Source organism: Larimichthys crocea, chromosome IX (assembly GCF_000972845.2).
Source record: "Larimichthys crocea isolate SSNF chromosome IX, L_crocea_2.0, whole genome shotgun sequence".
NCBI classification, from domain to species: Eukaryota; Metazoa; Chordata; class Actinopteri; family Sciaenidae; genus Larimichthys; species Larimichthys crocea.
In genome coordinates, this window is record NC_040019.1 from 47041 (window position 1) to 73466 (window position 26426).

Consider the following 26426-nt stretch of genomic DNA (forward strand, 5'->3'; position numbering starts at 1 on the left):
TGAGTGAACCTATTCCCCCTGCATAATAGTTTTATAATGAGGACACACTCCCCAGACAGATAACATTTACAGTTGTTTCCACGCTCCTCTGGGTCAATACCACTTCCCCCGGAGATAGCACACAGTGCACAGATGTTCACTCCACTAAAGAATTAGCGTGTTTGTCCAAGAAGCGCAAACACTATTCCCTACCAAAGAAGAAGTCAGCTGGTCCGGCGTATCTGTGTTGGCGCTATAAAGCGCAGCAGGTCGTCGTCGATGCTTCGTTATCGGCTCAGAGGATGAATCTCTCTCAGGCGGACGTGTGCTGCGCCTTCGAGTCGCCCATCCTGGATCAGGTTTTACCCCCCATCCTGTTTTTGGAGTTCATATTTGGACTGATGGGGAACTTCGTCGCCCTGTGGATGTTCATCTTCCACATGGACGAGTGGAAACCCAACGCCGTGTACCTGACTCACCTGGCTGTAGCAGACTCCATCGTGCTGTTCTGCCTACCTTTCAGGGCTGACTACTACAGGCGTGGAAAAAACTGGCTCCACGGCGATGCCATGTGTCGTATCCTGCTCTTTCTGCTCGCCGCCAACCGTGCGGCGGGGATCTTCTTCCTCACGGCCGTGGCTGTCGATCGTTACTTGAAGATCGTCCACCCGTTGAACCGGATCAACCAAATGGGCCTTGGGTACGCTCTCTGCGTCTCCCTCGGCCTCTGGGGTCTGATTTTTCTCGCCACTGGATATCTTCTTGCCGACGAGCACTTCTTCTACAACAGCAACCGTACGCAGTGTGAGAGTTTCAACATCTGCATGGGCTTCAGCCCCCTCTCCACCTGGCACAACACCTTCTACGTCGTCCAGTTCTTCCTTCCCACTTCGATCGTCGCTTTCTGCACCACCAGAATCACGTGGCAGCTGAGAAACAGGACTTTGGACAAAAAGGGTAAAATCAAGCGAGCCGTTCAGTTTGTCATGGCCGTGGCTTTAATCTTTATCACCTGCTTCTTTCCCAGCACGATATCCCGCATAGCTGTGTGGATCCTAAAGGTGTGGTATGACGAATGCAAATACTTCGAAGAGGCCAACCTGGCGTTCTACACGTCAGTGTGTTTCACTTACTTCAACAGCGTCCTCAACCCTGTTGTGTATTATTTCTCGAGCCCTGTCTTCAGCGGCGCCTTCAAGAAGCTTCTGAATAAGTTGCTGGGAAGGAGCGATGACAAAGATCAGAAGGAATCATCCGAGAACGAGATTTCCACCGTTGATGGTAAAAGGTCATAAAGCAGAGAGGTTAGACGGTTAACGTCCTGGCTGTTGATAAAGTTTTACAGTAAAATGTAGAGAAGAGGTTTTGCTGTAATTGTTAAGAACAAAAATACCCACCTAAAATAATTATAACCTGCTGAGTGCTGTTTACCTGTATAGGTACGCTTGTGAGTGTGTTTGCTGTGTTTAAAGTAATTATGAGCCATTAACAATGACAAATATTCTTCATTTGTGAGGAAAACTAATTATATATTCACTGCAAATGTTTGGAAAGGTGAATAAATCTGTCAAATTAGTGATGTAATGTATATATCTGATTTTTTTGCTTTTTTTTGCCACTCAATCAAATATTTACAGTACAAATAAGTTCAACTGAGGTTTTCTGAGTCTAGGAGGGTAGTGAGCATTAAGGTCATTTCAACTAATACTGTAAAAGTCATGCATTTCACTCTGATTTTCTGTGTGTGTGTATTTTTTGCATAGTTCTTTGTATGCTGTTACATTTCCTGTTCAATAAATTAATCAAACGTCAGGATAACCAACATAAACCATGTGGTACTTTGTGTCTTTTTTTTAACATTTTGACGCTCAGATGTCCGAGCTTACGCTCAGTCGTGTGAAGGCAGCGTTAGTTCCCACAGTGATGTCGTCGTGTGCGAAGTTTGGGGCTCGAAAAATGACTTAAAAAGCTGCAAGGTGCGCTACACCTACCCATCCACAGCATCCGTTTACTGAGACTCAGTTCACCAAGAGAGTCAAAGTAACAACTCTTTCTGGGATAATGAGGGAACGCTCCCCAGACATAACAGTCATAGTTGTTCCCATGTTCCTCTGGGTCAGTCCAAAGCAGCGTAGCACAAAATTCAGGACCCCGTAGGTGAGCATTTTCCATGCACACCTTGCAGTATCTTTGTGGACCCTGTAAACTCGGCCCCCTTTCCATACCCATTTCCATACACCTATAAAAATAATTTCCCCAGAGGTAACATACTGCACAGTTGTTAATGTGCATGTTTGTTCAGGAATTGTTTGCATAAAAGCAAACATAATTTCCTACTAAAGGAGAAGTCAGCTGGTCCAGCATATCTATATTGATGTTATAAAGCGCAGCAGGTCGTCGCTGATGCTTCATTATCAGTTCAAAGGATGCATCTCTCTCAGGGGAACGTGTGCTGCGCCTTCGAGTCGCCCATCCTGGATCAGGTTTTACCTCCGGTACTGATTCTGGAGTTCATATTTGGACTGATGGGGAACTTCATCGCCCTGTGGATGTTCATCTTCCACATGGACGTGTGGAAACCCAACGCCGTGTACCTGACTCACCTTGCTGTTGCCGACATCATCGTGCTGTTCTGCCTACCTTTCAGGGCTGACTACTACAGGCGTGGAAAAAACTGGCTCCACGGCGATGCCATGTGTCGTATCCTGCTCTTTCTGCTCGCCACCAACCGTGCGGCGGGGATCTTCTTCCTCACGGCCGTGGCTGTCGATCGTTACTTGAAAATCGTCTACCCAATGAACTGGATCAACCAAATGGGCCTAGGCAAGGCTCTCTGGGTCTCCCTCGGCCTCTGGGGTCTGGTTTTTCTCGCCACTGGATATCTTCTTACCAGTGAGCACTTCTACCGCAAGAACAACCATACGCAGTGTGAGAGTTTCAACATCTGCATGGGCTTCAGTCCCCTCTCCACCTGGCACAACACCTTCTACATCATCCAGTTTTTCCTTCCTGCTTTAATCATCGCTTTCTGCACCATCAGAATCACATGGCAGCTGAGAAACGGGACATTGGTCGTAGATGATAAAATCAAACGGGCTATTAAATTTGTCTGGGCTGTAGCTTTAATCTTTATTATCTGCTTCTTTCCCAGCACAATATGCCGCATAGCTATGTGGATCTTAGAGGTGTGGTATGATGATTGCAAATACTTCGAAGAGGCCAACCTGGCTTTCTACACGTCAGTGTGTTTCACTTACTTCAACAGCGTCCTCAACCCTGTTGTGTATTATTTATCAAGCCCTGCCTTCAACGGCGCCTTCAAGAAGTTCCTGAATAAGTTGCTGGGAAGGAACGATCCACAGACCACAACTTCAACTCAGAACAAGCACCACTGACGGTAGAAGGGTATAAACCACAAAGGTTTCTGAACTTTTCCATGAATGCATACCGTGTGTTAAAGATCTGGCTATTGATTAAACCTTTATTACCCTACTCCATGACTATAATAAAACGTAAAGGAAGGGGTTTTGCAATTTAAAATATTCATCATTTGGGATATATATTCACCGCAAATGATTGTAAAAGTCCAAAAATAGGTATCGAGCCATCTGTATTAGTTTGTCTGGTTCCTTCAAAGGTCCAGTGTGTATCATTTAATTTTGTCTAGCACTGTAGTTGCTAGACTGCAACACCCTGAAATCCATTTCCAGAGCCAATGTTTCGTTTGTCCCTTGGCTACGATAATGTTACATTTTTGTTTTTTAATGGATAAATCAAACATTAGGATAATACCTTTGTGCCTTTTTTTATGTTTTTGTGCTTGAGAAATTGATTGCTGAGTATTAGTGTGAACTGATTGATTGATTAAAGTGTTTATTTTGATTATGCAAACAAAAATATTTCTTTTGTTGTTATTAGATATTGCTATTATATTGAATTATTATAGATAATTCGTAATGTTATTGAAATTGGCATATAAGCTTCTGCTGTTGAAATGAATGAGTGATTATTTAACCTCAGATTTAATGTTCTCATTGCACTGATCATCTGTGTAGTAACAGCAATTATTTTTTATGGTGGAGAAAAAATTGCTGTCCGGATCTCTATCCTGTTACAAATCCATGATGTTGTGATCAGTGTGTTCAAAATCGTCCAGTTCCAGTTGTTGATATTCACTCATCCTCTGTGTTATGTGGGGGCGGCAGTAGCTCAGTCCATAGAGACTTGGCTTGGGGTCAAGAGGGTGGCTAGTCCAAGTCCAGCATGGACCGAAAATATAGAAGGTGGACTGGTAGCTGGAGAGGTGCCAGCTCACCTCCTGACACCGAACCCCCCCAACTGCTCGCAGGGCGCCGGTCTGGCTGGCTGCTTATCACTCCACCACCTCTGTCCACATTTGCATGTCTATGAGCCTTGTACTTGTACTGTATGTGTGTTTGTGGTTAAAAATGCATGTAAATAAAAAAATTGAGTGAAAAAAGAATTTCCCAGATGAGGGGATTAATAAAGTATATCTTGTTCTTATATTCCCTGGATGTAATGTGATTTCTGTCCTTGTCTGTCATGGTTGTGTTCTGAATTGTTACCTCAGAGTCCAGTCCAGATCACGATGATCACTGTTTCAGCAGCTGTAGTGTAGTTCATGAAGGTCATTGGAATTTATCGGCAATATTCCTGATGCTAAATACCTTGGCTTCCTCGGGGGTCCCATTTACAATTTGAATGTGTTTTGTATTTTTGAATTTTATTTTAAATCATTACTTGCCTTGTAAAAAGGCAAAAAAAATCAGTTTGTTTTATCCAAAAGTTACTTATTATATTTTGTAAAATAGACACACCGGACCTTTAATTTCCAACTGATACTATAAAAGCAATTTATTTCATATTGACATTCTTTGCATGCTGTTACATTGTGTTTTCCATAATAAATAATATTTCTAACTCATGACATAATACATGTCATTTTTACTTGAAGAAATTGTTTTGTTCAACACGTCGATACTCGGATGTCCGAGCTTTCGTTCGGTCCCGTGAAGGCGGCATTGGTTCCCACGGTGACGTCATCGGGCTGGGCTAGGAAAAACATGTAACGGTGCCGAGCAGCGAGTTCCCGCTACACCGACCGAACCCGACCCGCAGCATCCGTTTACCGAGACCCAGTTCACCGAGAGAGACAAAGTAAGCTTCCACAACAACTCTTCCCGCACCTGTCTGTCTTTATTCGCCTTTATTCGGGGTTTTTCCCCCAAGCTAGCCCGGCTAACGTTGGCAGTTGGAGCCTCTGAGCGACACAGATATAAAACCTGAAAAATAACAAGTTTAAGCACCGCTGAGCAACATGTTTAATCAAATTATACCGGCTTTGTGTTATTAAATGTGTAAGAGGCTGTTGGAAGAAGTGTTACACCCCAAGTTATTCCAGAGAGCCCAGCCCAGACACAAACAAACACCCGCCGGGGCCGGTCCCAGCTTCACCCGCCTGTCAGCTGTGATTTCTGCATCCATGGTTCTTAGATTTAAACCGAAAGAGGATCAAGGTGTGCTTGTTGTTTTGGTGTGGCAGTACCGGCTCGGGCGGGAGGGAGCAGCCGTGTTGAGGTGATGTTACAGCGGACACAAGGCTGCTCCTGTTTACCTGGTTAGTACTGATGGGAAGTTCGGTTCTTTTTAGGGAGTCGGATCTTTTGACTCAGCTCACCAAGAAGAGCCGACTCTTTGTTGTTTTGGTCTGGCAGCACCGGCTCGGGCGGGAGGGAGCAGCCGTGTTGAGGTGATGTTACAGCGGACACAAGGCTGCTCCTGTTTACCTGGTTAGTACTGATGGGAATTCGGTTCTTTTTAGGGAGTCGGATCTTTTGACTCAGCTCATCAAGAAGAGCCGACTCTTTCGGCTGCTTGTTGTTTTGGGCAGGAGGGAGCAGCCGTGTTGAGGTGATGTTACAGCGGACACAAGGCTGCTCCTGTTTACCTGGTTAGTACTGATGGGAAGTTCGGTTCTTTTTAGGGAGTCGGATCATTTGACTCAGCTCATCAAGAAGAGCCAACTCTTTCGGCTGCTTGTTGTTTTGGTCTGGTAGCACCGGCTTGGGTGGGAGGGAGGGATCAGCCGTGTTGATGTGATGTTACAGCGGACACAAGGCTGCTCCTGTTTACCTGGTTATTATCATGAGGCATAGAGTTAGTGATGGGAAGTTTTTTTTTTTTTAGGGAGTCGGATCATTTGACTCAGCTCATCAAGAAGAGCCGACTCTTTCGGCTGCTTGTTGTTTTGGTCTAACACATATTTACCTGGTTATCATCATGAGGCATACAGTTAGTGATGGGAAGTTCGGTTCTTTTTAGAGAGTCGGATCTTTTGACTCAGCTCACCAAGAATCTTTGTTGTTTTGGTCTGGCAGTACCGGCTCGGGAGGGCGGGAGCAGCCGTGTTGAGGTGATGTTACAGCGGACACAAGGCTGCTCCTGTTTACCTGGTTAGTAGTGATGGGAAGTTCGGTTCTTTTTAGGGAGTCGGATCATTTGACTCAGCTCACCAAGAAGAGCTTTCGGCTTTTCGGCTGCTTGTTGTTTTGGTCTGGCAGCACCGGCTTGGGCAGTAGGGAGCAGCTGTGTGTCCGCTGTAACATCACGTCAACCTGTTTACCTAGTTATCATCATGAGGCATACAGTTAGTGATGGGAAGTTCGGTTCTTTTTAGGGAGTCGGATCTTTTGACTCAGCTCATCACGAAGAGCCGACTCTTTCGGCTGCTTGTTGTTTTGGGCAGGAGGGATCAGCCTTGTTGAGGTGATGTTACAGCGGACACAAGGCTGCTCCTGTTTACCTGGTTATCATCGTGAGGCGTAGAGTTAGTGATGGGAAGTTCGTTCTTTTTAGGGAGTCAGTTCATTTGACTCAGCTCATCAAGAAGTGCCGACTCTTTCAGCTCCAAAACAGTTTTTCATGTTACCAGATCAGATTTAGCGCTGATTTGACTTATGAGTTGTATGTGTACACATATATCATGTATATATTCAAAACATCCTGTGTACTGGATCATTCAAAAGTAAAAATTACATGTTTTAATATCAATAAATTGCTGTAGCCAGTTGTTTTCATTGCATTTACTTTGTACCTTTGTTACCTTGTAACTCTCTGAAACCGCCCATTGAATGCACTAACTTGCTCTGCTACACAAAGCAGATTGAAACACCTATAAAACCTTTAAAAATGCACAGTTGGATGCACAGTTCTCATGTGTCTGTGAAGGTTGTTTGTGGACCTTGCTTGATACGACAGCTTGGCTTTTGCCTTTGTGTTTTAAATTTTTTTGAAGGTCCGAATGCTGCTTCTTTTTCTACTATCACTCAACGGCTCATGTACTGGAGCTGGCTCCCATCATTCACCTAAAAGATAAGAACTTAATTTGAATTTTAGCATAATCACTGCTTACTGCAGGGCTATTGAGGCCACGCCCCCCTACCTGTACAGGTGATTTCTGTACCTGGACCACACTTTAGAGCCCAGAGCACACAGAGACTGTTGAAGCCACACATTTGAGCTCGTGGACTACATGATAGTGTTCAATAAAATAATTAAAACTTGATAAAATTCTGCTTTATTTTTTTTACTTTAAATAGTTGGATGCTGAATCTGTGAGTGCAGAGTGAAACATAACGTCTGTCCTGACCTGGCCTCTCTCTCTCTCAGTGAACCGTCTGTTTTCTGAATAAAAAGGGAGCCCAGTCAGACCAAACACCTACAGATGATCTTTGAGACGGAGGAATGTCTCAGTTTGGTGTCTGAGGTGGAAAATCAGCATCAGCTTTCGCTGAGCCGTGAAGACACGAGTCCAGCTGGACGCCACGTTTATTACACGGGTGAAAATAAATAGTTTGGTCATAAACAGTGAGCTGTGACTTGTCTGTTATACCAGGGTGTAATGTTTGAAGGCAGTGGAAGTTTTGATGTTGAATCAAAATATAATTTTATTAATTGACTAGTCGATCAACAGAAAAAGAATCAGCAGCTGTTTAAATGGTTGAATAATTGTTTATTATAAGTATTAGCTTCTCTGTTTTATAAACTCATGGTACCAGTTGGTATCACTCCATCCTCATCGTGTTTCATCAGAATGTTGTTTTATACTTTGACTCATGGTGACGTCGTTTTTGGTCTTTTCCAGCTCCTTTCCATCACATTGGGACTTTGTGGGGTGGTGGGGAAGGCCTAGTCCTCCCTACCCATCATGGACAAACAAGGAACCATGAGTACACCAGGCAAGGTCAGCGGGCTCAAACCCCCGAGTAAAATCAGCCGTCCATCCGGGGTCCCAACAAAGACGTCTCCATCGTCCGGTACGAACATTTGTGAGTAAAAAATTAATATGAATGACGGTAATATCACGCAGCTTTGAAGACATGGACGGTTTCCATCCTTTAATCAGCTTCTTCACTGACTGACTCTTGTTTCAAAACCTGTCACAGAAACTGAGATTAAAAAGTTCAATTATTACAGTTCACCAACGAGAGGAAGGTGGGAAATTCACATTATTCTCATCCAGAGCTGAAATGATTCATTAATTAATCAATTAGTTGAATGAAAGTCATTTCAGCTTCTCACATGTAAATATTTTCTGGTTTTCACTTCCTACGATAAATATTTTTGGGATTTGTTTGTCAGACAAAACAAGACATAAAAACTTGCGATGGACATTTTCTACAAGACATGATGAGCAGATAATGAAAATAATCATCAGTTGAACTTGAAACGATTACTGCCACAATGAAAATACAAGATTAGAGAAATTAAAATGACAGATTAGATCAAATATAGGAGGAGCATCTCTGTAACTAAAACATAACTGTGCCTGCAGGCGCTCCAAAGCCCGTTCCTCCTGAGAAGTCCCCCGGCAGTGTGACGTCCCCGACCCAGGAGGGAAGTGCGGACTTCCAGATCGGAGAGAGAGTCTGGGTCAACGGCAACAAGCCCGGCTACGTGCAGTTCATCGGGGGCACGCAGTTCGCTCCCGGGCAGTGGGCGGGCATCGTGCTGGACGAGCCTATCGGGAAGAATGACGGGTCCGTGGCGGGAGTCCGGTACTTCCAGTGCGAGGATGGTAAAGGGATTTTCACGCGGCCTTCGAAGCTCTCCAAGACCGCACTGCCAGAGAAGGAGGAGAACGGGAGGCAGGCCAGTCCAGCACCAGGAGCAACGGCACCGAGCGAGCCCGCACCTGCTGGCACTACCTCAACAGGTAAGACGGTGTTTCTCAGTGGAAACACAGAAAACAGCGTCCTGCTGTTTGCTCGATCCACGACTGAAACTAAAATCTCTGTTCAGTTCAGGGCACCAGCATAAAGACGAGCGCCGCACTTAACCGAATGCTCACGTCCAGCGAGTCGGTGTCGAACATCTCAGACCCCGACTCCACCAAGAAGATGAAGAGGGAGCTGAGGCTGGGAGACCGAGTGCTGGTAAGAAGCTCCGTGTTCACCTGGTTTGCATGCGTTCTTTGGATTACACTGTAGATTGGTGTTAAAATGTGTCTGTGAGGAAGCAGTGTCACGTTTAGATCGAGAACAACGTAAAGAAAAGAAATCAGACAATGGAAATCATTTCAGTAAACAAAAAACTACGTCTGTGAGACCAACGTGTCACAACAATGACAAGATCCAGCGATATTAAATGACCTTTCCAGACAGGAGTTTAGATCAACCAATCAAAGGTGGAGGCGTCTGCTCCTCTCCGAGCCTCGGCGACACACAGTCATCCATCACAGCTTTCTCTGGCAGATATTAGAAGCAAAGTCTCAGCTTCTGATCCGAGTGTTAACCTTTCCCGCTCGGCTGACGGACTGTGGATGGCCAGCACAGTGCAGGGCAGACGGGTTGAATGACACATACAGGAGCTCTGGGCCTAACTTTGAGACACAGCAGACTTTTATTTAATGAACCAAGCTCCTACCGCCAACCTACTGCTCCGTACACACCTCACGCCTTACGCACTTCTCTATTTACCAAGGGAACTACTCTACTCTTATAACAGTACCTATTTATACCTATTTTATTTTCTAAAATATAAATGCAGGTGGAGCCAAAATGTTTACCGCTGTGTGAGAGTGTCGCCTGCACATCACAGCCTGCAAAGCATTTCTGAGTTACGCTGTGATGTAGTTACTGGTGCAGAGATGCTGCGTCAACATAAACCTGACTCCACTTAAGTATCAAATATGCTTACTCAAACTGTGTTGAGTGTTGGTCAGAGGAGTTCAGCTATAAATACTGGATGAGTGGGTAAGCCAGTCGGCCACAGGACACCATGAGCACACAGCCAAGACCTTGATTGTGAATACATTTTAAAAACGGTAAACTGAACTTTCTTTGCGTGTAGGTCGGCGGCACAAAGGCAGGAGTGGTCCGGTTTCTGGGAGAGACCGACTTTGCCAAAGGAGACTGGTGTGGAGTGGAGCTAGACGAACCGCTCGGCAAGAATGACGGAGCTGTCGCGGGGACGAGGTAAAGCCGCGATCTGTTTCTAACAATCAGACATGAACGTACACAGGAGCTGCTCCTGAACCAGCTGCTCTCCTCTTAGATACTTCCAGTGCATGCCCAGGTACGGCCTGTTCGCTCCCGTCCACAAGGTGACACGAATCGGCTTCCCCTGCACCACGCCCACCAAGGCCAAGAGCTCACGGAGGAGGTCCACCCTGAAGAAGAGCCCGAGTGCTTCCTCCATCAGCTCGCTCAGCTCTGCCACCTCCTCCATCGGCGGCAAGCCCAGCCGAGCAGGACTGGTAATTTCTGTCAAGCATACTAAGAGCAAAAGAACACGTGATACAGTGTAAATGTCAGAAATATAAACACAGCTCCGCTCCTCGAAACACGAGAGGTCCAATGTGTTCCTTTAAACACTTCAAACACAAACGTGAGACAGGAAACAGAAACTTTAACCCACGACACAGAAAACAAATCAAGACATTGTGCCGATATCGAATGTTGTGACAACAGAACAAAGAGTTCAGGTCACGCAGGTGACCTTTTCTTTCCTCCCACGCCGAGCACAAACAGAACTCTGTGCTCTGGACAGGTTAACGCTGACGCCGTGCTGATTTGTTACATTGAATACGTTTTCAGATTTATGTGGTTTTTTTATCAGCACGATGAGGAAGTATTTTGAATAAACGTATTTGTCGAGTCATAAAATGTTTAAATTGAACGTGCTGGATTTAATTTGTTTCCTGTCTGCTCGCTTGATGTCAGTCAAATTTAAAATATGAAGAGTACCTCGTGTTGTTCTTGCATCCTAACCTCAGTGTGTTACAATATTAATACATCAATATCAAATAACAAACAAAATGTTAAATGTGAATCTCCTCCAGCTGACGGAGACGTCTGCCCGCTACGCTCGTAAGATCTCCGGCACCACGGCGCTGCAGGAGGCTCTGAAGGAGAAGCAGCAGCACATCGAACAGCTGCTGGCCGAGAGAGACCTGGAGAGGTGCGAGGTGGCGAAGGCGACGAGCCACGCCGGAGAAGTCCAGCAGGAGCTGACGCTGCTGAGGAAAGGACAGGATCAGGTCGGACACAGAAAAAGAAACAAACTTATGAATCAAGACAGAATTCTGGATTTAGCGACACATAGCTGTGTATTCGCTGCACTGCAGCTCCCTAAATGAAGTTTGCATTGACCGTCTCACGCTGAGCGCTCTTCACTCCGTGTGTTACAGTACGCGGTGGAGATGGAGGCGAAGTTGGATCAGCTGCGTTCGCTGGTGGAGGCAGCAGATCGAGACAAGGTGGAGCTGCTCAACCAGCTGGAGGAGGAGAAGAGGTGGGTGGTCTGACTTGACCTGACGTGACGTGACACAGTCCAGTTTCACGTTTCTGTCTGAGATGTTTTTCTGTTTGACAGAAAAGTGGAAGATCTGCAGTTTCGTGTGGAGGAAGCGTGCATCACCAAAGGAGACCTGGAGGTAACTCGAGCTTCTCTCTCACTCACTGCAGCTTTAAACTTGTCAGGCTAGGATGATGTGATCACACAAATACTGTCGACCTCGCGCTCTCCTGTGTACGAGTGTCAGGATCTCTTTTGTTTCTACTTGCTCTGTTCATATGTTGTTGAATGCCACATTAAAGGGACAGTTCACCCCAAAATCGGATCTTTTTCCTCACCTGTGTATCAGTTGTAGAGATGTCTGCCTCCTCTTGGATATAAATACACAAAATATATAAGTTTTAAAAACTCGACACGAACGTCTCTTTCCAGAAATCGTGACCCGTTTACTCAAGATGTTTCCGTGAGTTACACCCACCAACCGTATCACCGTCTTCTCATGGACGAGTGCCCCATGCACAAAGTCCCAGGGTTTGATTCTGACTTGTGGCTCTTTACTGTCAAAATAAAAGTTCATAAAGCCCCCCAAAATAATCTTTAATCCATATTCTATCCCCAACAGGATGAGATAGTTCCTATCTGTCTAAACCGAGGACGTTGTTGATGTTTGTACGCCTCTCGTCCATGAGAAGATGCGTGTTTCTGTCTACGGTTGGTGGGTGTAGTTCGGTAGAAAGAAACTAGTTCCTACATCAAACTGCTCACAACATCTTCTGTGGATTATCTCGAGTCATAATTTCCTGGAAAGACACGTTGCTGTTGCCGTTTTGGCGCTTTGAGCAGCCACAAACCGACAAACCAGCGAAGGCAGACATGTCTGCGGTCGATATCTCCAAACTTCAGCGCACACCAAGTCGATCTGGACCACAGGTGAGAGGACGATTCTGAGGACTGTCCCCTTTAAACATCTTTAAAACGTTCAGATATTCTGCACTAACTCGCATTACCGCTTTGAGTTTTGAGATCTGATGATTAAGTCAGTCATTCTGTCTAAGGTTCTTCCTTCTCCTGCACTCTTTGAATCATTCATCTGCTCTCCTGTTCACGTCTTTTCCTCCCGCTCATTTGATTTATTCATTCATGCTTAATTCACTCACCCTTCCTCTCAGATTTTTCCACCCATCTGCGGCGCTTTGAATCACCATCCTTCCTTCTCGTCATCTTTTCCGTCCACATGCCCGTTTCTTGTCTTGCCTCGCCGTCACGCTTTCATCTTCCTCTCTCTCGTCTGCATCTCCCTTCACCCATCAGAGGATTCACAGCAAACAAGCGGCGGTAGAGGAGAAATAAATCTGAGAGTCAGAATGAGATGATTGAAATAATTAACCCCTGATGTTCCTCAGAGCAGAACGAGCAGATAATCTTCTCCTTTGTTCACGGCCGACTGATGTCATTGAAATGCTGAAGCCGTCAGTGCTCTTCTTACTTCCTGGCCTTCTCTTTAAAGTCCTGTCTTCTCTCTGTCCGTTGGCACAAAGCTGGCATGTCAGTGTTGCATTGGTGTTTGTTCTCCTTCTCTTCCTGCTCTCTCTTACTAACAGACGCAGACCAGACTGGAGCATGCCCACATAAAGGAGCTTGAGCAGAGCCTGCTCTTTGAAAAGACCAAAGCTGAAAAACTCCAGAGGGATTTAGAGGACACTAGGGTAATGCTGGCAGTCCCGGTCCCACAGCCGGACTGAGTGACGTACTTTCCCTCTCCTCCTCCACTAGGTCTAATAATGATGTACAGAATATATCGAAGGAACCGCAGCGATGCAAATTGTCAGATTAATCACGAGTTTCTTCCCACGTGGCCTAGCAGACGATTAGCTCTGGCGTAGGGACATTAACATCTCATCGGCCTTGAGCTTCTCTAATAACCAGGTCTACCATACTCAGAGTTATGCATGCGTGCATGAGAGTTTATTTTCTTTTTTTCAAATGATAGAGTTTGGAAATGCCTGTGCTTCTGACGATGTCGGCCTTCGTTTTTCTTCTTCAGCAAATCCCATGAAAAATTCAAAACCAACGATGTGTTAGCCTCGTCCCTTTTAGACTTCACAGCTTCCTGCACCCACAGTGTATCCACAGGTTTCTACCGAAGACATCAAACTTAAAAAAACTGTTCATAAATATGTAGTTTAATTTTTTAAAGGCGGCTCAATCATGTTACTAAAACTGTAGTTTTTAAAACCCAACAGGAGGAAATTGTGCATTCGTTAGGGACTATTTTCAGCGGTGGATTGATACACATTTGGTGCTCGAATGCAGTGTTTTTCAATCCTGGTCCTCCAGGGGAACACTGCCCTGCATGTTTTAGATGTTTCCTGCTCCAACACACCTGATTCAAACGATCGTCATCGAGCTCTGCAGTGGCCTGATAACGAGCCACTCATTTAAATCAGGTGTGTTGGAGCAGGAAACATCTAAAACATGCAGGTCAGTGTTCCCCCTGAGGACCAGGATTGAAAAACACTGCTCTAGTGCACTGGTTCAAACCTCTAGGGGTCGCCAAAGCTTTGTGGGCTTCCTGTATTAGAGAAGGACGCAGGTAAAACAACCTAAAAAGATGTAACAGTCATAGAAAAGTGAGAAGAAAACACTAAATCTGTCAGAGAAGAAGCATGATTGTTAAGAAGTAAATAAATAGGTAATACAGACAGAGTATTGTATAAAAAGTTCCTGAAATATCAAGAAGACTTCATCTCTGATGCAATATTTAAATAATAAGTTAATCTTCCTGCAGTTATTGCGTTCATTATTTAGGATAACTGTTATCATAACAGTTTATCAGTTTGTTCTGTTATTGTTACATCAAACAAAATATGTTACACATTTATACACACACACACACACACACACACATTCGCTGTTGGTTTTGGTCTTTTCATGGGATTCATTGACAGACAGAAAAATGTACAACACTGCCATCCTTTTACTCTTTAACCAGAAGGTTAAAAACCTTTGACCTGTTTGACGAGTCAAAGTCTCAGTCTGCAGTAAGACGGTGAATCGCTGCCCGCACCAGATTCTCTGTCGGTGGTTCAGACGACGCTCTGGTCCTCCTGATGAAGCAAATATATCCCAAAAAAAAAGAGACGATGTTCCTGAAGGTTTTATTCAGTAGAAAACTGTGGAAGTGTTTGTTCTTCTTGTGCTGCTTATTGTATTATACTGAAACGTCGAGGAGTCTGAGATAAATGGTTTTATTCTGATATAGTAACTCTTTAAACATCCTAATTTATCTACTCCATACATTTATAACAAACTAGATCGTTGTTAACGTTTCTTTTTACAATTCTCTGATGTTTTACAGACAAAAAAGTATCAGGAAAGAATCAATAATATATAAATAGTTGTTAGTTATAGTCAGATTTCATGTGATCAGGTTAAAGCAGTCACACTTTGTTCACACCACACAGCCCAGGTTTCCTCTGTCCTCTCCTCTGCCTCCTCTTTGCCTTCATGCCTCCTTTCTTACATGCTCCGCCGTAGGTGGCCACGGTGTCTGAGCGCTCCAGGATCATGGAGCTGGAAAGGGAGGTGGCGGACCTCCAGCTCAGGCTCCGGGCGTCGCAGCAGAAGGAGGACGCCGCGTCTCTGTCCGAGAAGCAGATCAGCAGCCTGAAGGCCCAGGCTCAGTCTCAGGAGAAGAAGGTTTGTGGAGAGCGTCAGCTGGTTCGTTCAGCAGCAGCTGCTTGTAAAATAGATTTTTAATTTATGGCACGATGTAAAACTGTCATTTCTATTTACAACCCTACTTTTATCCCGTAATGTAAATATGAATACGTCCTCTTTATGTTTGGTTTGTTAAAGCCACTGTGAAGATGAATAATTCACGGCTGCACTCACATGCACATACGTAACACTGTACGTTCTATACCGTGTGTCCTCGACAGATCAGCGAGCTGAGTGTCGACGTGGAGAGCAAACAGAAAGAGCTCCAGTCTCTACAGCAGGACAAGAGCTCTCTGGAGCAACAGCTGACCAGCCTGGTGAGAAAGGACGAGACTCAGGACGTGGCGATCACGAGTAAACAGATGGAAGATAGCGCTGAATTAGAAAACAAACAGGGGGACGTGCATTCGTTCAGGGACTATTTTACATGTTGGATTAATACACCTTTCGTGCTGTAGTGCGCTGGTTCCAAACCTGAGGGTCCCGACCAGCCGTAGGGGTCACGAAAGCTTCATGTGGGGTCACGAAACTTCCTTTTTTAAACTGTATATTTTTTATATTGTAGATATAAAGTTACCTCACTCTAAACAGCTTCGTCCCGCATTCAAACTTGGAAACTTTCCATGGGAATTAACAGGAATTTATGGGAATAAACTGGAATTTTACTCAATTGAAGGTTGGCCCTTTTAACATGGAACTTATGGGAATTTATTGGAAATAATGGGAATGTATGGGAATTAACAGGAATTTATGGGAATAAATGGGAACAAACTGGGAATTTACATTTAAATTGAAGGTTGGCTCTTTAACAGGAAACTTAAATATAGTTGGGAAAATCTATTTTAGCATCATCTTGACTAAAACAACAGGTACACTCGAATATCTGCTGTTCCTCAGTCACATGCACATAGCACACTGCTCACTGAGGCCACGCCCCCTACCTGCACAGGTGATTTCTGTACCTGGACCACACTTTAGAGCCCAGAGCACACAGAGACTGTTGAAGACACATAAGATACAGTTTGTTTGAATTACCCCTAATTTACACTTAATTACCATAAATTCCATAACTCCCATGGAGTTTCCGATTTGGAATATTTCTAAAATACTTCCCATGGAAAGTTTCCAGAAAGTGTGTCAGGTTTTAAATAGTTGATTAATTTTGCAGCTGATCAACATCTGCACTAATTGTTTTCATTCTAACAGCTGTGATTATGTCTGACTCCCCCGGCCGGCAGTCTGCGAGCGTCCACTCTGTAACTGTACATGTGTTTGTTTTGCACTGTGACGTGTTCTTGCTCGTGGGCATTGTAAAGACGTGGCCTCATTAAGAGAAGCATTTCATCCACAAACCTCGCATGTTTTCTGCGTCCGCTCATTATCCTCCGGTTAGCTCAAGCTACAAGAATGTTACTATGTGAGCGATTAGCTCCGAGTCAAGCCCGACGTTTCTCCATTTCAGAGAGAGAAGCTGGAGACGGCCGAGGAGGAGAAGAGGAGGACGGCAAAGACCATGCAAGGTGAGCACGTCAGACGCGTCTTCGCTGTGTTTGATTTATTTTTCTGTTGCTACAGTCGATGTTTTGCCTCCTGTCAGAACTGGAGCAGAGTGTGGAGCAGTCAAAGAAAGACTATCAGACCCTGAAGGAGGAGGGCGAGTGCAGAGAGAAGGAGCTGACACAGGTAGGCGTCTGTGTGACTTCATACTTTAGATACTGATGTTGTTACTTTTCAGATTAATATTTGACACAGTTGTATTTAAGTCGGGATGTTTTGTGTCTCTTGGGTGTTTACTTTAATGTGTGGTGATGAATGTTTTAGTGCCACATTACATAAAACACGAGGTCATAAAATACAACACGTTGTTAAAGACTGAGAGTATGTTCGGACAGGATCAGCTGCTGGGAGAGTGTCTATATGAAACAATCAGGAAAGAACCTTTAAATTCTGCGATGAACCAGTTTCATCGAGGCCAGCGCTCGCTCACTCTCATTCACTGTCTGTGTCACTAAGCCGCTGTTGTGGAAAGGACATGAAACTTCTTTGTGTTTCTATTTACAGCTGAATTTCAGTCAGACTCAGATTTAGAAGCTGCTTCATGAAAGAAACAAAACAACAAGGGTTGCAAAATTCTGGAAATTTTTTAAAGTTGGAACTTTCCATGGGAATTAATGGGAACAAAGCAGGAATTTGGAGGTTGGGCCTTAACAGGGAACTTATATATAAATCTATTTTAGCACAATCTTGACTAAAACAACCAGATTTCATTCTAGTTTTCTGATTAACGTCCACAGCATGATGTCGGGCTGCAAAAGTTCGGTCCGACTCTCCGCAGGTCGTTGTGTTTTCTGGCGGACAAAACGCTCTACCACCGCTCAAATGAATGGAAAAACCTGCGTGATCGCTGTAACCAGAGGACCCCAACATGTTAGCTGCCTTGTCACCCCTCAGAACAAAAAAAAGTAAATTATCTATAATGGCAGAAAAGTCCAAAAAACGAAGCGACAGATTTGTGTATCAGGACTTTGTGTTTCCTTCCTTCCTTTCCCGTTAATCATCACGACCCCTCAGATTCAGTTTTAACCGATGAAACATTTGTACTTTCACTTGAACCTGCAGATTTTTGTTTTTGGCCACTTGTGGGCAGCAGAAAGAAGTCATGAACATCAACACTGACATATCATCACCTTTAAAGTTGATAAGGCGTTGTTGGAGTCGTTTATTTACATAGCTTTGGATAAACAAGTGGGTCGTCCACTAATCAGAAGATCCCCGGTTCGATCCCCTCCAGTCTGCATGTCGAAGTGTCCTTGGGCAAGATACTGAACCCGAAGGCTGTGCCGTCGGTGTGTGAGGTCCTCAAACTGATGAGCAGTTGGCACCTTGCATGGCAGCCAAAGCCATCAGTGTATGAATGTGTGTGAAAAGTGTATATAAGGCGCTATATAAGTCCATTTACCATTCACTCCCTTTGAGCTCTGTCTGAATCTTTAGCAGCTGAATCCTCCATGTATGCAGGTCGTGCACTGTGGGGTTTTTAGAGCTTTGTCTCTGGACACAGTTTGCTGCTGCTGCTGACATCACGCCTTAAGGATGTCAACAGTCTCTGTATTGTTGTGTTGACACCGCACACAAAAGAGCCGGAGAACTTCTGTCTCTGAACAGAGTCGAAGTCACGGCTCTGACTGCCGCTAACGGTCGGATAACGTTTGTAGACGATGAATCAGCGTGTTGGCATTTGCTGATTCTCACCGAGATAGCTCAGTCAGGCTGCTCGCAGACTAAAACGAGTTGTTTGTGGTGCTCTTGGAAGGAAACGCTGAAAAATGTCACAACTAAATCGTTGAAGTAGCCTTTCCTTTAATAAACCATCCTTCATTTCATTCAGAGTTCCTCGAAAGCTGCCGACGGCCTCAGGCTGTGTTGATGCTGTTAAAAACATCAAACTCTCATTCTTATTTCATAAATCTACTCAGTCTGTCAGCTGCTCGTCATCGTGATTTGTTCAAGTGTAAAATGAAACACCCACTAAAGAAAGAAAGAAACAATTATATGAAGTTTTAAAGTAGACGTGAACATAAACAGTAATTTATAATAATAAACTAAACTCTGAAGAATCTGCAAGCCAACGTAAACAATGCAGCTTCTAAAACATTTTAATAAAATGTTTTGCAAATGTTTGATAGACTCCTGCGTCTTCCGCCTCCTGGCTTATCTGAAATCCTGTCAATGAAAGCGTCCCCGCTCTTAATCTTGCATAACTTTAAGCCTTAATATAATGTGAACAGGTGAGTTGTATATAAATTCACCCTCAGTACAGTTGTCATGAACGGGGAAATTAGCTACAGAGACCAAAACTGTTTTTTGTACCAGGCTGTAAACATGTTTATTTCTGCTGTGAAGTTGGACATTTGGACATGGGGACTTATGGAGACTGACTCACTTCTGGAGCCAGCCTCAGGTGGACGTTAGAGGAACTGCAGTTTTTTTAAGCTTTGGACGTTGCTGCTTTAAACTGCGTTTACTGTATATATTTATGTGTTTTACTCAGAAATAAAATAGTCGGACTTTAAGGGGACCTTTAAATACTGTTTATTAATATGTTAACATTCTGTATTCTTACGCGCCTTCTTTGTGTAACTTTAAAGAAACTCTGTGGTGTGTTTGAAGCCACAGAAACACTCTGCTCATTTAGTATTTATGCGCTTGTGTTTTAGCAGACGTGAAACATCTGAGCGGTTTTAAGAGTGTTTTGTTCTCTTCCTCTAACGTCAGTGTTCATACTTTTGCTCTCACTTCACGGAGCTCTGTACAAACGGATTAAAACGAGAAACAGCTGAACAAGCTCGATGGCTGACTCAGTAAAGAGCCGTCTTTCCTTTTTTAACCAAGATTTCTAATGACCTCTGATCTCTCCGCTCTATTAATGCAACAATGTTGTTTTTTTAAAGCGCTAATGTCCGATTAGACTTGAGCATTTTGTGCCTTTTGTACCACACATCAGAAAAATTATATTTCTACATTTACAGACTACTTTCTGCAGTGTGAGGGTCTCAAACCCTCAGAGAACCAACACACAACCCTGCTGATAGACGTTTTAGCATCTTTCAGCTTTTTGTTTTAGCTCCAACCCAACAAATAGACCTAAAAGACTCTAAATGAATGATAATGTTGCTGGATGTCTAAAGAAACAACTGTTTGCCGACAAAGTTCAAAGTATCAGCTTTATAAGGCGATAATATGTCAATGTTGTGTTTAAAGTTTGATTCTGCTGCCCCCAAGTGGCCAAAAAAATGTTACATAAATGTAAAAATACAGCTCTGGGATGGTAAATCAGTAGATATCAGTCCATCTGTTTACAGAACAGATGACAGGATGAGACACAGTTCATGCGTTCTAAACAAACGTGCCCGTTATCGCACCACGTGTAGATAAATATTATTCATATGTTTGTTTCCTAGGCCACTGAGAAGTCGGAGAGGACAGCGCTGTCGCTGGAGCAGCTGACGAATGAGAAGAAGACACTGCAGACACAGGTGAGCCTCAAGGAAAACAGCTTTTGGCAACGATCTGTCAGGAAACTGACGTAACTTTGACATGTACCGTGTGTACACCCTCTCATGGAAACGGTATTCCCAGATGGCCTCTGCCACATGTAGCCTCACGTCTTGAAAGTTCCTAGTTTGGACTTTTGTAGCTGACATTACAGTTACAGACAAACACTTTATTAGAGCAGTGCACACTGCTTCATCCAATCCAAAGCTTGATGTACGTCTGTGCGTTCACGTGTGCGCAGCCCCGTGAAAGGATTTGCACGTGCATTAGTTTAATCATTTGTAGCCTGCAGAGATTTTTATTACGTATTCACATCAGGACCCTCCGCCGAGCACATGTGACATGTGATCGCATTTAATCAGCCGCACATGAAACACCGTGAACTCATCCCTCCCTTCTTTCACCCTCTCTCTCCTCTCACGTCCACATCTCACCACCGTCTGTACCTCTTTTATTTATTTTGATTAAAATCCACGCCGCCGCTCCTCCACCCGCGCTCCACCTGCCGTCTGCAGCTCTCTGCTGCCCTCTCGCCTCGCCTGCATTCATCTCCACTCGGTGAGATCAGTCGGCATCATGACAGCCAGAGAAACAGAGAGCAGATTAGACATGTGAACATGCTTTCTGTTTGGGGGTGTTTGTTTTAGTCACCTCGGGCATGGGCCTGCGTGTGCTGTTCTTGGTGATTTAAGGAGAAACGTCTGAGAACGTCAGGATTTAAATCAAACTCAGTACAAAGTGCAGTATCTGCCTCTGAAGTGAAGTAGAGTTGAAGTATAACGTAGCAGAAAATGGAAATACTCGAGTAAAGTATTTAAAAATTGTACTTAAGTACAGTACTTGAGTAAAAGTAATTACTTTCCAGTTTGTCAGTATAATTGATCTGTAACAGGTCTATAAACAGTAGATCTAGTAGACCTGAAGGCAGATTATATAATGTTATATATTTTAATTATAAAATATAATAAACGTCTTTCAGCTGCATTCCATGGCCTTCATCAGGTCGGGTTTGCTGAGTTTTTATGAGGAGTGAAACTTAAATAGATTAATTAAAAACTGTATTGATCATATTTATCACATGAATTGTATAAATATGCAGCAGTTACAGATGTTTCATCGTATCTGCTTACAGCCTCATCACAGTGTGACAAACTGCAGAACTTTTAGATAAATAAAGATGATTAGGTATTCGTTTCTTCAGTGTACTGTTATTGTGCAGATAAAAATAAGCGTGTTTAGTAAAGCAGCGTTCACAGAGCGAGGTCACAAAGAGTTTTACACGAGCAAATTGTTAAAATATAAAGAAAACATAAAGAACTGAGCATGGAAAAAAAACAAGTTTGAAAAAACTTTGAGCTGCTTCTAAAGGATTTAAAAATGAACACGAGAAATGAACTTCCTGCTGTACAAACATGTAAAGAACAAACAGAACATTTGACAAACAAACAGACAACACGCAGAGAAAAACACGAACCAACAGCAGACTCTGTGGACTTTAAATATTCTGTACATGACAGACACAAACACGTCATTTATTTATTATTTATTTATCACATCTGTCTCCGCTCAGCCGTGTTACTGTAGGTTGTGATGTAATACTGCACATGTCAGCGTGTGTGTGTGTGTGTGTGTGTGTGTGTGTGTGTGTGTGTGTGTGTGTGTGTGTGTGTGTGTGATGCGATGCCTGGCTGGACAGAACATTGCTGTATTTAATGAACGGCTGACTTGAGATCGGCCTCTCTCGCCTCGTGCTGTCACACGTCTGTTTGATCCTCAGCTGAAATGATTTGAACGATCAAACGAACTTGATGGTGGATGAATTGTTTGTGTCTTTTTACCATCGGTTAAAGTACTTATACCGCACTGTAAAAATACTTTGTTACAAGTAAAAGTCCTGCATTCAAAGTCTTATTGATGTATTACCAGTCAGGAAAGTAACAGTAAGTTCTGTAGTGGAAAGTTTAATACTGCCTCCAAAATGTAGTGAAGTACAAGTACTGTACTTTAAGTACAACTCTGAGATACTTACTTCACTTGAGTAAATGCACTTAGTTATTTTCCATCTTTGTTTTTTGTCTTTTTTAAGCTTTTATAAGAGGAAGATGTAACAAAAGTCTCCAACTGGTCGTTGCTGTCTTTGTGGTCTTTGTGGTTGTTGCAGTCTTTGTAGTCTTTGTGGTCTTTGCAGTCTTTGTGGTCTTTGCAGTCTTTGTGGTCGTTGCAGTCTTTGTAGTCTTTGCAGTCTTTGTGGTCTTTGCAGTCTTTGTGGTCGTTGCAGTCTTTGTGGTCTTTGCAGTCTTCGCGGTCTTTGCAGTCTTTGCGGTCGTTGCGGTTTTTGTGGTTGTTGCAGTCTTTGCAGTCTTTACGGTCTTTGCCGTCGTTGCGGTTTTTGTGGTTGTTGCAGTCTTTGCAGTCTTTGCGGTCTTTGCGGTCTTTGCAGTCTTTGCGGTCGTTGCAGTCTTTGTGGTCTTTGCAGTCTTCGCGGTCTTTGCAGTCTTTGCGGTCGTTGCAGTCGTTGCGGTTTTTGTGGTTGTTGCAGTCTTTGCAGTCTTTTCGGTCTTTGCAGTCGTTGCGGTTTTTGTGGTTGTTGCAGTCTTTGTGGTCTTTGCAGTCTTTGCGGTCGTTGCAGTCTTTGTGGTCTTTGCAGTCTTCGCGGTCTTTGCAGTCTTTGCGGTCTTTTCGGTCTTTGCAGTCGTTGCGGTTTTTGTGGTTGTTGCAGTCGTTGCAGTCTTTGCGGTCGTTGCAGTCTTTGTGGTCGTTGCAGTCTTTGCGGTCGTTGCAGTCTTTGTGGTCGTTGCACTGAATATTTTTGGGCCGTGGAGCAGAACCGGTCACAGAACAAACATGAACGTGTTTTGTGTTGCAGTTCTTCTGTTCGATTTCTGGATGTTTTTGGTCTGTTGGCTTCTCAGTTGTGGAAATCTTCTGGATGTCTTAGTGTTTTGTGACCGTAAACTGAATGCCGTTGGGTTTTGGAGTAATAATCGTTTAAAAAGCTGTTTAAATGCATCACATGGACATTTTTTTAGCCCATTAATCGAGGAAATAACAGATTAATTGCTAACGAGCTGCATTCAGGTCGTGTTTGACACATCAAACAAACGAGATTAATCTCTGCTTGTTTTTATCATCTCGTGTTTTCTGTGATCCACGTTAAACTCTGAATGAAGGTGTGTGTGTGTGTGTGTGTGTGTGTGTGTGTGTGTGTGTGTGTGTGCACATATGTTGTTAGAGAGGCAGAGAGGAGGGGAGGAGCTTACTCTGGCTTACATAATGGAAGTGCTCAGCTTCTTTAACCCGACTGTGTGTGAGGGAGGGAGGGAGGAAGCTCAGGCGACGCTCTCTCCATTTCCCTCTGGCAGCGTGCAGGCGGGACGAGCTGCTGGTTTATTGATGCCCGGCTTGTGTCAGTCTGTGCGTGTTGCTGTGGAGAGAAGCTGAACGCTGGCATAGCAACAACAACAACGCTGCTGCTGCTGTTTAGTGAGCGTAGCGTTGAGATCCAGCAGCGCTGAGCTGTGCAGGTATGGACGTAGCTGCTCTGCATCAGGGTTACTCCAGCAGCATCTACTCGCCTCACTACCAGGTAAGAAACTGGGACTGTGTGCGGCAGCTCAAGGACGTTTTCTGTCACTGAAGCAGGAAGCAGTGTGTTTGTTCTCTTCTGTCCTGCGACCCAGCAGATAACCTGTGTACATTCTGCATGTGTGTGTGTGAGCACGCTCCGCAGATAAACACCGAGGTGTTTTTAAAAAGTCAGAAACTCCCACAGCTGGTAACGCGTCGGACAGCTTGCTGTGTGAAGCTATACACAAGTTTTATTTTGTCAAACTGAAGCCGGTTGCAGCAGAAGCATTGATTTAAAAGTCATACTTGTTAATTAATTATTGATCATTGCTGATTTAAAGCCGCACGTGTCCGACTCGCACTTTGAATTGATGATTTCTGAGAAGTTTGCATGAGGTGAAGTTGGATGCGCTGACGTCTGTCTGGCTTTTTATTTTTAGTTTCACGTGGACTGAATGCGTCCTGCTCTCTGCTGACTCATCAGGAATATCAAAGTGCTGTGTCGCTCTTAATGACCCAGAATTTCTCTTTTCTCTTCCAGCTTCTGAACTAAATTGAAGTTTAATCGATGGGTGTGTGTGAAAGGTTTTTATTACAAACTGACAGAGCGAGATGCAGCAAAGGTCTCTGGACTCGAACCAGAGTCGCTGTGGCTCATGGTTGCCGTCTTAACCTCGAACCTTGGGGTGTTGCCACAATCAGCAACTTTTTAAAGCAACAACACTTCATCTTATATAATGATAACCTGAATATCTTTGGGCTGTCGGTCGGATAAACCTCTAAGTGCTCTGACGTTTATGTGGATTTTATCTCGAATAAACGTCCATAAATCCTCCTGAAACACAGAACTCGGCTGAGAATCGTCACATTTTTACGTTTTAGAAAATAATCCGGTGTTCGTCGTCCGTTCATCGGGGGATACGCTGCAAACAGGAAGTGTCTAACAGCTGATTCTGCACAGTTTTAATGGATTGGACGAGCTCTTGCTCTCCTGATGGCTTTAAAGGTCCAGGGTTTAATATCATACACATAACTATGTTTTCATGTGTGTGTATAAACCTCAATTAGTAAGAATCATTATTTTTTTATTACCTTAATGTGACTTTTATATCTACAGAGGGATATTTTCACACCCACTGTAGTTTATCCTTCATGCTTGGAGGTGAGCGGTATTCAGTCGGTTGCACACGTCACCTCTAGATGTCACTAAATACACTGAACCTACGCACTGCACCTTTAAGTTTTTCTGCCATCGTCCTGGTTACCAAACGGACCTTAATGCCGGTGTTTCTTTAAATAACAAGGACTCGCTTTAAATCACAGGATGACCTTCGAGTTCGGCGATTTGTTCAGAGGTAATCGTGGCTGTAATTGGTGCTGCGATGCAGGTGAAACATGACTGCACTCCGGAGAGGATTAAAATCACTGACGAGGGCAGATCATGTCAGAATCAGCTCACCAGGAGAAATAAATCCAGTCCGAGTGCAGCAGCATTTCAGCCGTGATGTTCTTTTGTTTGTGTACGTCCTTTCTGACTGTCTCTCCTCCGTCTGTCTGCTCCTCTGCAGCTCGAGGCTTTGAAGCAGCAGAACTCCAAATTCCAGGACGAGCTGAGCCTGTCGAAGGAGCGCAGCAGCTCGGAGAACCAGCGCATCGGAGTCCTCTGCAAGGAAATGTGAGTGCTGAGGAGAACTGATGTGTTTTTTCCTGCCGTGGGTCTCCGCTGAGGGCTGACCCCCAGCCGGCCGGTGTGGTCAGTCTGTCTGCAGTGGTCTCACACTGAAATGTCGAATGTGTTATAAATGTGGCTCCGTCTGTAACTCTCCAGAGAGACGCTTCCACTTGTAAATATGCTTTAAAATTGCCGTTTAAAGCCCATAATTAGCCAGAGGGTGCTATTATGTGATTATGCATATGATGGTCGGAGTGGAGTACAATGCACAATACTCATAATCACAGTAAGAAAACTCCCTGGGGTGCTCCGGCTTCCACGCTAACATTTTTTAAGCGTGAGTCCTCGCTGTAAATCGTTTTTCTGAGCAGTTTTAATGCTCGTTTTAGTTTTTAGATTTCCGGATGAGCCGCTGGTTCCCACGAGCGCTCGGGAAGTCTGTGACCTCGATGAAAGTTTAAAAAAGAAATCAGTAAAGTGCGACGTTCTGCTGTCTGACTTCACCACAATCTGTGTCTCAAACCATGCCACGTCAGGTCCTTTTGAATATGCTGGAAATTGAAAGTCCTTAAAGTCCTTGAAGTTGATGTGGGAACCCTGAAGGAAAAAGTCACTT

General features: G+C 44.1%; 3 protein-coding genes across 7 annotated transcripts in view; all 3 read left to right on the forward strand.

The window, feature by feature from the left end:
• The first annotated feature begins 42 nt into the window (after window positions 1-42).
• Window positions 43-1803, forward strand: LOC104937605 (hydroxycarboxylic acid receptor 3). The gene has a single exon (XM_019278680.2). The coding sequence runs from the start codon at window positions 282-284 to the stop codon at window positions 1272-1274; it is 993 nt and encodes a 330-aa protein (XP_019134225.1). The 5' UTR covers window positions 43-281; the 3' UTR covers window positions 1275-1803.
• Window positions 1804-2405: 602 nt separating this feature from the next.
• LOC104937606 (hydroxycarboxylic acid receptor 2-like) lies at window positions 2406-3569 on the forward strand. The gene has a single exon (XM_010753873.3). The coding sequence runs from the start codon at window positions 2406-2408 to the stop codon at window positions 3372-3374; it is 969 nt and encodes a 322-aa protein (XP_010752175.2). The 3' UTR covers window positions 3375-3569.
• A 1445-nt stretch (window positions 3570-5014) lies between these two features.
• The window catches only part of clip1b (CAP-GLY domain containing linker protein 1b), a 28732-nt gene continuing 7320 nt past the window's right edge, over window positions 5015-26426 (forward strand). For 2 of the 5 annotated variants that reach the window (XM_019278660.2, XM_019278661.2), the window contains exons 1-16: window positions 5015-5157; window positions 8144-8327; window positions 8834-9214; window positions 9301-9434; window positions 10351-10475; window positions 10555-10756; window positions 11342-11539; window positions 11690-11793; window positions 11875-11935; window positions 13398-13502; window positions 15334-15495; window positions 15738-15833; window positions 16979-17036; window positions 17114-17199; window positions 20478-20552; window positions 25707-25813. In XM_019278660.2, coding sequence (XP_019134205.1) covers window positions 8207-8327; window positions 8834-9214; window positions 9301-9434; window positions 10351-10475; window positions 10555-10756; window positions 11342-11539; window positions 11690-11793; window positions 11875-11935; window positions 13398-13502; window positions 15334-15495; window positions 15738-15833; window positions 16979-17036; window positions 17114-17199; window positions 20478-20552; window positions 25707-25813 — 2015 coding nt within the window. In that variant the 5' untranslated portion in view covers window positions 5015-5157; window positions 8144-8206. Of the gene's footprint in view, window positions 5158-7668; window positions 7839-8143; window positions 8328-8833; window positions 9215-9300; window positions 9435-10350; window positions 10476-10554; window positions 10757-11341; window positions 11540-11689; window positions 11794-11874; window positions 11936-13397; window positions 13503-15333; window positions 15496-15737; window positions 15834-16978; window positions 17037-17113; window positions 17200-20477; window positions 20553-25706; window positions 25814-26426 lie in introns of all 5 variants that reach the window. The other 3 variants (XM_027282072.1, XM_019278662.2, XM_019278663.2) reach the window with 3 other exon arrangements.

Excerpts from the sequence above, each read along its gene's own strand:
- LOC104937605 (XM_019278680.2), top strand. The coding sequence starts at position 282 with ATGAATCTCTCTCAGGCGGACGTGTGCTGCGCCTTCGAGTCGCCCATC.
- LOC104937606 (XM_010753873.3), top strand. The coding sequence starts at position 2,406 with ATGCATCTCTCTCAGGGGAACGTGTGCTGCGCCTTCGAGTCGCCCATC.